This window comes from Carassius gibelio, chromosome B20 (assembly GCF_023724105.1).
Source record: "Carassius gibelio isolate Cgi1373 ecotype wild population from Czech Republic chromosome B20, carGib1.2-hapl.c, whole genome shotgun sequence".
Classification (NCBI taxonomy): domain Eukaryota; kingdom Metazoa; phylum Chordata; class Actinopteri; order Cypriniformes; family Cyprinidae; genus Carassius; species Carassius gibelio.
The window spans coordinates 27,711,577-27,725,565 of NC_068415.1; the positions used below are offsets into that span (position 1 = coordinate 27,711,577).

Below are 13,989 nucleotides of genomic sequence, written 5' to 3' on the forward strand. Positions count from 1 at the left end.
TAGCTTTAAAGGGGTAATTTAGAAAACGGGGGGTGGCCAAAAATACCCCAAAGCCTATAAAACCTAAACGAAAACTCAAAAATGTATGTAACTTGGTAAAAACATGTAACCGGTGACTCTTAACAAGCATGAAAAGTTTCATGGAGATCGGACCATAGGTGGTGCTATAACAGTTGAAAAAGCCTCAAAAACACACATTTTCAATAGATGATCACAATTTGTAGAACATATTCATACATTCAAACAAACACTAAATCTTAATTTCATATGATAGATCTCCTCTTTGTGAACAACTTTACCTCAGGGAGCGAAGATGTCAATCAAATCGTTCATTAATTATTCACAAATATGTTAAAAACCTACTTTTGCGAATTAGTCCTAGGTTTTTTACCTGATCGGAACCAAACAACTGCAGTAATATTCTCTGGACTTTTCTAGATCAATAATTATCTAAATAAATTTGAATTTTGACCTTTGGTTAGCTATAATAAGCTAGTATAGAAAAGGGGCGAGACCAAAATATCCAAAAGCCTATAAAACCTAAACGAAAACTCAAAACTTTTTGAAACTTGGTGAAAACATGTAACAGGTGACTCTTAACAAGCATGCACAGTTTCATGTAGATCGGACCATAGGTGGCGCTATAACAGTTGAAAAAGCCTCAAAAACACAAATTTTCAATAGAAAATGATCACAATTTGTAAATCATTTTCATACATTCAAACAAAGACTAGATCTCAATATCATATGATAGATCTCCTCTCTATGAACAACTTTGCCTCAGGGAGCGAAGATGTCAATCAAATCGTTCATTAATTATTCAAGAATATGATAAAAACCTACTTTTGCGAACTGGTCATAGGTTTTTAGCCCGATCGGAACCAAACCACTGGAGTAATATTCTCTGGACTATCTAGATCAATAATTATCAAAAAAATGTTGAATTTTGTCCTTTAGTTAGGTATAACAGGCTAATATAGAAAAGGGGCGTGACCAAAATACCCCAAAGCCTATAAAACCTAAACGAAAACTGAAAACTTTATGAAATTTGTTGAAAACATGTAACAGGTGACTCTTAACAAGCATGCAAAGTTTCATGAAGATCGGACCATAGGTGGCGCTATAACAGTAGATAAGGTCTCAAAACACAAGATTTATATGGTAAATGGTCTCAAATTGTTTGAAAATGCTCATATATTCACTCAAAAACACTAGATCTTCATATCATATGATAGATCTCCTCATTCTGAACAACTTTGCCTCTGGGACCAATGTTGTCAATAAAGCTGTTAATTAAATATTCAAGATTATGTTAAAAAGTTACTTTGGCAAACTATTCCAAGGCTTTAAGCTGAAAATAAAAAAATAAATAAAAATAAAATAACCCACTGAAGTACAATTCTCTAGACTCTGAAGGTCAATAATTATCATTTGGAAAATTGCATTTGGACAACTGTAAACCAGTGATTTTATAATATGTTCTTTTCATAGTGTACACAAAGGCCTATTAATACAAACAGAAATCCCACAAATTATCAAAACTGTGTAAAATAATGCATAATTTCATTCTAAACAAGCATGCAAAATTTAAGAGAGATTAGGCAAGAAAAAAAAACACTTTAACAGTTTTGTTTAAAAACAGTTTTGTTTGAGTAAATGCAATTTATAACCACTAGATGGCAGCAGAAGACCACTAATGGGCTCATTAAGCGAAGTTAAACAGTACTGTTCAAAGGTTTCATGAATTCATGCCAAAACATTAATAAATTAACTGTTATAACATTTTAAATCTCATTGAGTCAATGTTTTCCATTTTGTTCATACAGATATATCAGTTTTTACAATTTTGCCACATTATGATTGACATTGACAAATGACATCTAAACTCTTAAAAAGATAAGACTTGCAATAAGTTTACTGTGACCCATCACTTATTTCAAATACCTATATCTGCAACAAAATGTCCGTGCATGTATATGTGTGTCTTTGTCTTTGTGTGTGGGCATATGCTTATAGAGTATTAATATATTAGTCTAATCATTTACTTCCAGTGTGTGTGTCTGTCTGTTAGCCTGTTCTCCATTTTGGATGTGATTAACTGTCATCCATACATCCAGGTTGGCTGAGACCACCTCAGAGGCCTTAATGTGCTTAAACCCCGGTAAATGCTGCTTGCAGCTTTAATTATTTTTATTTTTCAAATCATACTGAATGAATGTTAATTAATAAATGTTAACACTAAACTGCTTTAACATTAAGGTATACATTGTTTCCACAATCTTTTTTTTTTTTTTTTTACACTTAAAAAAATAACTAAAAAACTCTTAAAAAACAAAAAAGTCCTCTCGTATTGAACTGCCGGAACACTAGGCATATTTTTTTAGTGTTTTTCAAAGTCAGTAGAAAGTCTCATTACTATACCAAGTTAAAATTAACAATTGACAGGCAATATGAAAATAAAAAATGATGTAAAAACCAGATCACCAATTTTAGCTTAAACAGACATAGACTGAATTTTATTATATCAATATTAAATCTCCACCCACAAATGTTCTTTAAAAAACAAAGCACCTTAACATTTTAGCAAGTTTACAAAAACATAGGTTATGTAGCTCTGGTAGGTAGCATACTGTAGGTCAGTAACAATGTCTGGTTTAAAGTAGAGAAAGCATTAGAAAAGTATTTTAAAAGAACAATTATGCACACAAGACAATATATACTTATCAAACATATTGCAGAAGTCTAAGTTAAGGCTGATATTGACTTGCTTTTCCTCAGACTTGCCTGTGTAGAGAATGGACAGACATAAAACTTCCCAGAAATGTTTTGTAGATTTCTTTTTTTAATCAGTGTTCATAGACAGTATTTTTGATAATCATATTCAAGGTTTATTTACAACAGACCGATCTAAATCAGTCCGCGGGGGTGGGGGTGGTTTTGTGGGGTTTGAAGGGAACACTGCAATCAAACATTTCTCCACAAGAATTACAGTCAGAATTTAATCTCCTTTACCATTTACAGACTGCTACGGCACACAGGGTTCAGTTTATAGAGGATTATTCTGAAAATGTCTGACCTGTCAATCTGCAGAAATGAACACTAAAGACAACTACCAAGCAAACTCAAACACAGTGCATCAAAATCATCTTCCTCTTCTGTATTTAAGGCCTCTTTAGTCCCACTGTACTGCAGTACCACACAAAATCAATCAGTATAAGATTGAAACTTTCCAAGGACACATAGAAAAAAGCACCTTTTAAAACTATTACACACAAAATTGTGCTGAATGGCACAGTGTTTAGCACCAGAGTAAATGAAAGGGGGACAGACTGCTGGACTATCAGAACTGCTCCAGCAGCTGGCGAAGGTATGGTCCTCGGGAAAGACTCCGATTAACACGAGATAATTTGTAGAGTATAGGGCAGTCCAATGAGACACATGGCACCTGACGCTCTGCACTCCCACTGCAACTTCTACATACCTGTCAATCAAATCACAACAGAAGAACATAAAAGACTTAAAAAAGACATATGACAAACATGAAACATTGGACCTCTAGTCCCATATAGTCAGACTTTTGACTAAAGGACCCAAATCTGTTTCCCATTGCAGCTTAAGTTTCTTCACAAAAAACTTGCTTGAAAAAAAAAAAAAAAAAAAAAACAAGATCAAATCTCTACACCAGAAATATTAGATTTGGATCCAGGAACCAGATCCTGTCAGAAAATATAGTGTTTTTTTTTACTACTATCCGAACAACTAAGCATCATAGTTGTTAATACAGTTTTGGGTACCAGACAAGACTCATGTGACTAATGTGTGTTAGTTATTAAACCGTCTTATATCAGCCAATAAGCTGACTGAGATAGCCAATAGAGGGAAAAAAGCAGGGGGTCATTCTTCGTACCTCGCTTAAACATGAGATGATTTGACAGATACCAGATCTTTTAATCCTGATACCTGATTTTTGGGTAATTTGTTTCTTCAGACTAAATTTGACTAAAATATCTGGAAGTTGTCTGAGATTAGTTGTGCTGACAGATATATAGATTCTTGAAACCATAAATCAACAAAACTACTTGGCTGGAGACAGACAGTAACGTAATCATTTAATAAAGATAAAGGAAACAGGCAGGCAAAATAACACAAGTTATAATAAACAATAAAATGTGTAACCATTTTTAATATAAAATTATTCCCAATTATTTTTCACCATTTCTAGTATTCGTACAGGCTTTGCATTTTTTATTTAATCTCAAGATTATTGTAATTAGCAATTCATGTCATTTTGAACCGGATGTTATACGTGACAGAATTAAAGTTTCTTAAAACAACATGATCTCTTACCTTTTGGAGCTGGTCTAGCTGGCTTTCCCAAAGCCGCAAGTCTTGGTGTAGGTGAACAACAACACGTTGTGGTTCAGCCCGACAGCCTTCACACACTCCTAGCTGTGTCAGCTCATCACAAACCGGGCAATGCAGCGTGGTAAAATACTGAGAGATGGTGCCTTTTCTTGTGCCCTCCTCCCCTCCTCCATTCACAGAGCTCCACGCCTTCTGTACCTATGCAGTGAATAAAACCACAGACTTTTAGTAGACAATTTCATTTAACTGTGCTTTAAAAAATTTAAAGCATACATTTTTTGAATGTTAAAATACCTTCTCCAATTTGTATATGCAGAGTTAACTATATGATTGAATTGACATTATACCAGGAAGGGGAACTTGTCTGAATATTTGAATGCAAAATTCATGCTTCTGTTAGAGCATCCAGACCAATTTGACAGAGCAACATTAGCTCAAGTAATATTTGAGAAGGAGACAACAAGGGTTTTTACTCTTCAGGGGAGGTAACCTATTACTGGTTTACTTACAGCTGTCTCTGTATGTGAAACTGGGACAGGTGAAAGTATTTTAATATGTAAAACATTACACATTTACAGTCCTACCTACCACCAGATGGTTGGTGCCTTTATATCAATACTAGCTAGTATAGTTCAGAATCAAAGAACAAGTTGTTATAGATACCCCATTTAAGGTAAATTATGTTTAAATTTCAAGCTTAATTGTTTATACTTTGCATATGCTAAAATACAAAATTACTAACCCTTGGCAACTCGTGGTACCAGCTGAACACATCTACTCCAATCAGGTTGAAAATTCGTGCGAGTGGTGGCAAGATCTGCTTGGTGATGTAGTAGGTTGCATTAAGGCGCAGACTGGCGTCTTGCAGTACCTCTACAGGACGTCTAACCAGCTGTATGAGCGGCACACCTGGCATCCCATACACAATAACATATGGTACACGCTCGCCCACGCGTGGCTCTAAGCGTCGATCATACGCCATCATACGCCTGAGAGACAGACAAAAGAAAAGGCAAAAAAATACAAAAAATACATTTAAATGAAAAATCTTGGACAGCTGTTTTTCTGTAATTTTAAAGCATTTAAATTCGGCTTGCAATCAGAACACATAAACAGCAGCAATATTAAGAGAAGAAAATCCTCAATTATGGCTCAGATCTAATTTCAGCATCTGTTAATGGGTGTGTTGCTAGGCAGCAGCCTAAGGTACAGTTAATGCAGTCCTGCAGCATACAGACAATAAACTGAGCTCTGACTGGAAAAACACACAAATGTAAAAATGTGCAAACCTGATATCACTCAGTAAAAATATCTGCACTAATTAGGTACAGAGTGCACACTGTCATTTTCTGCAAGTTTCCCTGGATTATTATGTAAATCTAGGTCAGTGTCAATGCAAATGAATTAATTTGAAGCCTGGAATTAATTTTGCAGATGACTTATTGTAAGAGCAAATACATGTGATTAAAGGCAAGTATTCATTTGATTTGTGCTGTCATTTTGACATTGTCATTGGCTTTTCCTGCCTATACAGGGTGACTACAGAACAGGCCAATAGAATTCCAGTGAAGGCTAAGAAAGGAGCTGCTAAGGAGCTGGTTCTACTGCAATGCTGCAAATGCTTATATGATTTGTCAAAACAAATGTAAAAATGTGGTCATTCCAGTAAGCACTAAATCCGAAAACTGAAGGAGAAAGCATTGGTAAATAAATGATCTGCGCTGTTTATTTCATCATTTAAAAAAAAAAAAAAAAAAAAGAATTATTAGGCACTTTTTTCAGCATGACAGTGACTCTTATTTGAGTTAAACAGGGTAAACATGACATTTTGAACTTGTATAATTCAATACCAAGAAAAGTCAGAGAAGCATTCTCTAAATGTGCTGTATGTAAGATTTTGACTCTACTAAAGCATAAAAATGCCATAATATGTTTGCAGATATTTAAGAAACATACTTTGTTATCTGAAAAACAAATGCTAGTCAGTTATTCCCGTTTGAAAATGTGCGTTCCGGGCTGGAATGTTGGTCTTTGTAACCTGCCAACTGTCAGTTTAGCCAATTGTATTTCGGCATCACGGGTTGCCAGTTGGCAGAAAATACAGAGCATTTCATTTAATTCATCGTCAAGTGTGCTCTAAAAAAAAACCTTTCCAATATTTTGAATTAGGACTGCAATATCTAGTTAAAGAACTCTGTGTCAGTCCAACATACACCACCTTCAAGTTACTACTACATACTGCATTCTAGAACATTACACAATAGTTGAATTTAAGAGTTGGATATACAATATATTCATTTTTTTGCAACCCTCAATTTAAGCAAAAGTGCCTAATTTATTTATTTTACAGGTGGGGTGACACTTGTAAAATAAATTTTTACATTTTATATACATACATTTTTATAAACATTTTATATACTTTTTATTAAATATATGTTTAAATGATATAATACTGTAATTTTTCTGTGAATTTTTAAAGTGATAAACAGAAATATATCTACGTTCAGAGGGGGAATGCTCATTTATGCTGTGTACTGTTGAGATGAAATTTCATTTCACAATTACGGTGACCAAAATGATAAAGGTTATCATTATTATTATTATGTGTGGTAAATGTTCAAAAAGTACTGAAACATACAAATAATTTCAAGTTTTATATTGAAAACTAAATTTGTGAATAAACACACCTGTAACCTAAGCTCTTTACGCAACCAAACTCATCAAATATAAGATTCATCAGATGTATGTTTTCCAGTTGAGCAGTCATTTGGTATGCTCGCTAATGTACTAAAGAATTATATAAAAGTTTGAGGATTTCAACAATCCATGATTTTAACTATATTCCATGAGTAGTTATAAACATGAAATCTCATTTTTATTTTCCCAAATCCCCTCATCTCATCTACGGGTGTTCAATTCCAGTTCAGTTCCACTTATTTTTTTTCTCTGACACCTTGCCTTAAATTCCCCTTATTAAAACAACATACTTTTAGTGTGACTGTCTAAATCAGTCCAATTTAGTACTTAAGTTACCTCGAAATGAGTAGCTATCAACATTACCTAGCTGTTGCCGATACCTAGTTTCACAAAAGGAAAAGTCACAACAAACTGTAGTGGTTGGAATTAAATAAAATGAGGAAGAACTTATTTTTTCATCAATTCAGCCCATTACAATGGTCAGGTGATGGTGCTAAAGACACATGATCTTTGTCTTTAAAATCAGCTTGAACTAGAGTGTTAAAGATTTAAAATAAATACAGTACATACAAAAATGTAAATGTTAAATGCAAAAATCGATATTAGGTTTTAGTGATTTAAGGTTAAAGATTATGAACACAAAAAGGTTAACCATTTAAAACTTAATTAATTGCATTAATATAAACTACAACTACTGACTCTAGAGCTATCCTGAGTCAAGAAATCTACTTATTTAGAGTCTCATCCACTTTTTTGCAACAAATATTTTTTTATAGATGTTAATTTCCTCATTTCCCTATATTCACATAATTTAACGTCGAAATAACAGAAATCAATTACATTACGTATATTTCTTTAAGATTTCAAATTATGTAAATATCCTGCAATGTACCCAATCAAGTAAATTGTGAAAAATGTTTTATTAGGTAATATCTGCATGTTAGGTTTTTTTCTGCATAACACATTACACACTGGTAATTCAGTTTAATGTTGTTTTCTAATAAATACAACTATAAATATATAATAAAACAACATACATGCTTTTATATTGTTATATACTAAAAATGTAATTCTTGTTCTGTATAATGTTACACTTAAAATATTTTTTTTAGCAGTGAGGGGAACTATGTTTCCATTGGTCAATTTTATTCCTTAATGTAATAATAAAAATGCTACTTTTAGTACACCAGTGCAGTTGGATGAAAACTCTACCTTCTCTTGAATAAAGTGTAGAAATGCTCAGAATCTAAATGACATAGATGCACACTTTACCTCAATTACAACACAACTGCAACTTCTTCCCTTAATAATAAACATAAGTGTCATCACTGTCTTCCATAACCTGTGAATCTCTCCTAATATCCCAGTTTTAATCTCAGATGACATCCATACTTGGCACTAATTCACCTTTTCTAACACATACATACTCACCTGGTGAGTTCCAGAGCAGGTACACAGGCCCCTGGTCGGTACGATCCGCTGCCACGGTACTCTTTGGCAAAAATGAGGTCTTGCATGCTGGCTTTGGCCTCTAGCACCTTCACACACTGCCGCTGCACATACTGCTTAACATGGCTGATGTCACGTGACTCAAAAAGCAGTTTCAGAGATCTCTCCAGAATCTAACATAATAGAATTTAATTCATTAACTTCAACCGCCCCTGGCTGAGAAACACTGCATTACAACTGCAATGTGAATGACAGGTGGCGCACAACTTTATCAAGTGATTGGACAATAAGGAAATAATAATTTTGAAATGCTAGTTACCTTGGCAACAGCAGGGCAGCCATCACGACGTACAGTTTCAATGCCTTTGGCATCAAAGACTGGGTTTTTTTGATCCAAGCTCTCATACATGTATCCAACATAACGCTTCTTTGTCTGTAACACGCACGGGAGGTACACCTACCCAAACACACAAGAACGCAGTCACAAAATTGGAGTACAGCAATCATATGGCTTAAAAAAAGCTTCCCTTCAAAACCAAAACAGAGTACACTTATAGAAATAAACCACTTCACAAACCTTCTCAAACTTCAATTTGATAGGTTTAGGGTTGGTAGCAGTGACAGCCTCTGCAATTTCATTACCAATCTTAAATGCCTGTTCCTTGGTTGCTCCTTTCAACAACACAAACATACTAAAAAAGAGAAACGGACAGGTATCAGAGACAGTATAACAGTCTACAGGAGGCACAAAACAACACATTTCCACTGACAATCAGTTTGTCTGTTCACACTGAACACAAAACAGCAAATGAGAACATTTGAATGTTTATGTTAATAGAGTCTGTTTGACTGCTTGGTCATTAAAATTCCATCTACAGTACATTGAAATAAACTAATTGAGTCAAAAACATTTTTTTATATCTACCTGTCTGTATCTCCGTAGACAACACGTGCTCCCCACTTCTTCGTGTCATTGACCATCTTTATGGCTCTCTCCAAAGTCTCTCGGGCCTTGTGCACAATGCTGTCACCTACCTGGTAAGCGAGGAGAGAGACAGAATATGTTCTCTGGTTTCTTTGGCAACATAGTAATCATACACACAAACTGCATTAGGTCACCATTTGAGGTTCAATGTAAAATCTGGGTCTTAAAGTAAAGACATGGTTTTAAATGTGCATACAACATGTGCAAAATGTGCATACAACGCTGCTGCATTCCAGTTTAGAAAAACTGGCCCTTCCAGTTAAACATCCAGTGTAAACCTAAAATTATTTATTACATTTACATTTATTCATTTAGCAGACGCTTTTATCCAAAGCGACTTACAAATGAGGACAATGGAAGCAATCAAAAACAACAAAATAGAAATGATATATAAGTGCTATAACAAGTCTCAGTTAACTTAAACAGTACACGTACCAAGGGCTTTTAAATAATATAATAAATAAAAAGAAAACAGAATAAAAAAAGAATAGAGAAAGCTAGTGTTAGAGGTCTTTTTTTTATAATTGTATAATAAATGAAAAGAAAATAGATAGAAAACAAAAAGATTAGAAATGTAGTTTTATTTTTTTTATTTTATTTTATTTTTTAAGAATAGAATGAGAATAATGAATGCTTATTAGAGGGTAAAATGTGTTATTTTTTAAATATTTGTCATTATTTTATTCATTTATCTATTTTTTTGTGGCGTGGACATACCTTGACTTTTTTTCCTAAATGACAAATTTTGTGATACCAAAAGAAATGATTGATAAAATATTAAGCTACGAGAAAGATCATGCAAGATTAATTCCAAAACATTTTGAAAGACACTAAAATGTGTTGAACTTTTATGAAAACAATGTTACACATGTCTTTTTCTGTTTTGCATGATTTATTGTTTTATTTGAAATTCTTAATTTTGAGTGAAATGTGGAATGTAGATTTCTTGACAGGTGTTGTGAGGGGTACCTAAATTGCTCAAAAACAAAATTAACATTCTGAATAGTTCCTGTCAAATGCATAACTTGACTCACTTAAGGAGGAGAGACTGAGACGATGTTACTTGTGGAGGAGAAGGTTGATGATCAGTTCACTCACTCGTATTTATCATACATAAGCATTCAAAAACCATAATTGGCTACACTTTAGATTAGGGAACACTTTTCAATATTAACTCATTGCTTAGTAACTAGTGTTTAGTCTGTAAACGTTTATTGAATTTAGCAGCAAAAAAACCTACTGGACAAAAGCACATTTTAAATCAAAACATTTTATAAGGTGATAAGGCTATTTATTTTGCCATCATAACAATTACTGGTCACATGGCTAGTTGTTTTTCCTTTCTGCCTGTGATCAAATATGTCATGCGGCTCATATCTGGGTTGCAACCATTTAGTTTAGAACCACTGATTTAAAATGTAAAGTTACAGTACCCACCTCAACGCTGGGCATACGTCCTGAGAAGTTGGCAGAAGTATAACCAAATGTGACATTAGCAATCAGTTTAAGGCCAAGCTGCCTTGCATCCAGCAGGCGTAATAGAGCTTTGTCATTTTTGTACGCCTTCATTGACTGCTTCACCATGATCCTCGTCTTCAGAATCTCCTCCAGCATACTTGGCAGGACACCCTTCCGCACTGATGACTGAACACATAGAGACTTTGAGTTGAGCTGACTTGGACACAGACATTATATGAAAGATATTACTGTAAAATTGACAGTTTTTGCTCTAAAATGTGGCTGGATGAAATGCGTTCAAAGAAAGCAACAACAACAACAACAAAAAATAATAAAAACTGTTGAATTTTATGTCACTTCATTATATCAGTGATGACGCTTGGTAACCAAAAGCAGAAGAAACTGCAACAATGATATTAGCTACATTATTTTAATTATTCATTGAACCCTGGTGTTAATTATAATATTCTTTTGGCTACTGTTTTATAACATCAATAAATCATAAGAAAATGCTGGTTGTTTGTGTCATTGAGCTCTTGTCGATATCCATAAACCTGTGACAATTTTTGGAAGCTGATACTGTCACACTTTTGGAAACCTGTTTCATATGCTATTTTTCACAAATAGTAGGCAGTACAGTATACCGTACACAGCAAGGATTCAAGCTACAGTAAAGTATTTTTCCATTTCAACTACTCACAACCAAATTAAATGGCTCATCACATTCAAATTAAGGACCACATAAAAGTAGGTATTTAAATTAAAGAGATTAATTGGCAGTGTATTCTCAGAACTACCTTAACAAATGCGACACCATTGGGAGAAATGGTGATGTCATTTCTGAGCTGGTAAAGAAGATCAGGAGGGACTCTCAGAGATGTACAACCAAACCTGAACTCATCACACCTGAGAGAGTGGAAGAGATAAACACTAATGAACCATAAAACAGTTACTGTGGATATACTGGATAGAAAATTAATGCAGTGGGTAGAAATACTGCATTAATATACGCTACACTAAACATTAAATCTAAAGTAGTTTTACGCTAAATCCAAAAGCATGCTTACGTTCCAAGATTCTCAACGCGTCCAAGGCAGGTGGAGAAACAGTAATTGTAGGCAATGATGATGGATGGATACAGAGACTGGAAATCCAACACAATAACAGAGTTGCTATAGAAACGCGACTCTGGCTCCATGACGAGCGGAATGCACTGTGGGGCTCTTTGCTGGGCACGCTGCTGTGTGCTTGGAGTGACTGGGATGTAATTCATTGGTTTTGCAATCCTTAACATCATTGATTCCACACGGTACTGCAATAGCAGGAGAAAGATTGACTACCAACAAAAAACTGAAAAAAGTATTTATGAATCAAATCATTAAAAACATAAATATAACAAATTTGTGAATCTTTTTTTTTTTTTTTTTTTTTTTTTAAATAAAGGATCTCATTCATATGTGCATTGACAAATTTGTGCATGTAATCTGCTCAAACGTTTTCACAAAAATATAACAATTATAATTCATCATTATATGATTATTATAAATATAGTTTATGTATAGTTAAGATTTAATGTTTATATTATAATGTGTTTCTTTGTGTACAGTGAGAGAGATGCTATTGCTCAAACAAGGAGGTAAGGTTTTCTGAATAACAACAGATACAGTATATGCATATGTACAGCTGTCTCATCACAAGTCTATAATCTGGTGATGTATTGAAGGTGTTTATAGTGAATTATGCATAATTATTTTGAAAAGTTTTCCCTGTACATACAAATATGAAATAATATGTGCAATTATTGATGAATGAGACCCAATGTTTTTTTTTTTAAAATACTTGATCAATAACTTTGGCACATATCCTATCAATACACATATTGTACTATTGTAGGTCGAACCGTGCCCCGTTCTGCACTAAACTGCCAGTGTGAAAGCCCCCTAAATGTGTTTTAGTTCTTGTGTATGCCTGTTATTGATTTAATGCTATATCTTAAAGAATTCTCCTGCGTCTCCTCACTCCTTCCTGAGTGAAACGTGAAAATTATAGGAGAACATTCAGCGCTATTACCTTGGCAAATAGAAATTGAGAAAAGGGCAAATAACTGTGTATCGGATAAAAACATTTCATAATGAGTTTTTCATTTTCATGAAAGGTTAGACTTTTGTGGAATCTTTTAATGAAATATAAAAAGAATAAACAATTCAGATTCATTTTTGTAAAGACTTTTTTGGTCATTTTTACTCACAATTTTTACAATTGTGTATTGTGAGCAGACAGCTAAAGATGGATGTTTTAGATGGATGTTTACCTGTGACCCCCTAGTTAGCACGTGGTAGAACTGGATTCCAAACACACGTGCCAACTCGCTTGTCCTGCCGATAATATCCTGCTGCTGGATCAACTGGACTGTGCCACACACACGGCTCACATAATGATCCACCACTTTCCACCTGACCCAAACAACAGAACACACACACAAAATGTAATTAAAAGGATTTTGTTTGCATGAGCAGGCAATATTACATACACAGTACAAATATTATATCTCATAAAAGCAATGACCTTATCTATTTTTTTTCAACATGATGTGAAGTAAAAAACAAGACATATTTGAACTAAAACTGCTTAAGATTCTAGATTTTATTTTCTAGATTATTTTTATTATTTATTTATTGGGGGATTTTTGCTTTTTTATTGCAACGGAACATTATGATGACAGGAAGCAAAGTGGGAGAGAGAGGGGGGTGGGATCAGGAAAGGTCTGCAAACCAGGACTCGATCTTAGGACGTCCAAAGCCCAAAGCTGCTTTACTGTATGTTGGCATGGTACCCACACTGGGTAGCTGCGCCAACATTATTATTTTTATATGTTGTTTTGGTTGCTATATTATGCATTATTCTAACAAAATTTTGTAGAGTTTATTGGAAAAAAGGTTTAGATAATTTTGCTACAAAACAGAAATACTAAGACAAAAATAAGTAAGTGAATTATTTTCAGTGCGTTGTTAAATGCTTAACATTTCACATACTTT

The 13,989-nt window shown here is 34.0% G+C and overlaps 1 protein-coding gene and 1 long non-coding RNA gene across 3 annotated transcripts in view; one reads left to right on the forward strand and one right to left on the reverse strand.

The window, feature by feature from the left end:
* LOC127983660 (uncharacterized) overlaps window positions 1-13,989 on the forward strand; it is a 62,983-nt gene that overhangs the window by 42,429 nt on the left and 6,565 nt on the right. The gene's annotated exons all lie outside the window — the stretch shown is intronic.
* The window catches only part of rev3l (REV3 like, DNA directed polymerase zeta catalytic subunit), a 105,321-nt gene continuing 93,819 nt past the window's right edge, over window positions 2,488-13,989 (reverse strand). For both annotated transcript variants that reach the window (XM_052585847.1, XM_052585846.1), the window contains 11 exons: window positions 13,266-13,407; window positions 12,022-12,266; window positions 11,752-11,860; window positions 10,934-11,140; window positions 9,437-9,546; window positions 9,089-9,203; window positions 8,831-8,968; window positions 8,494-8,684; window positions 5,108-5,354; window positions 4,348-4,563; window positions 2,488-3,481 (listed from right to left, as the gene is read on the reverse strand). In XM_052585847.1, coding sequence (XP_052441807.1) covers window positions 3,341-3,481; window positions 4,348-4,563; window positions 5,108-5,354; window positions 8,494-8,684; window positions 8,831-8,968; window positions 9,089-9,203; window positions 9,437-9,546; window positions 10,934-11,140; window positions 11,752-11,860; window positions 12,022-12,266; window positions 13,266-13,407 — 1,861 coding nt within the window. In that variant the 3' untranslated portion in view covers window positions 2,488-3,340. The remainder of the gene's footprint in view (window positions 3,482-4,347; window positions 4,564-5,107; window positions 5,355-8,493; window positions 8,685-8,830; window positions 8,969-9,088; window positions 9,204-9,436; window positions 9,547-10,933; window positions 11,141-11,751; window positions 11,861-12,021; window positions 12,267-13,265; window positions 13,408-13,989) is intronic.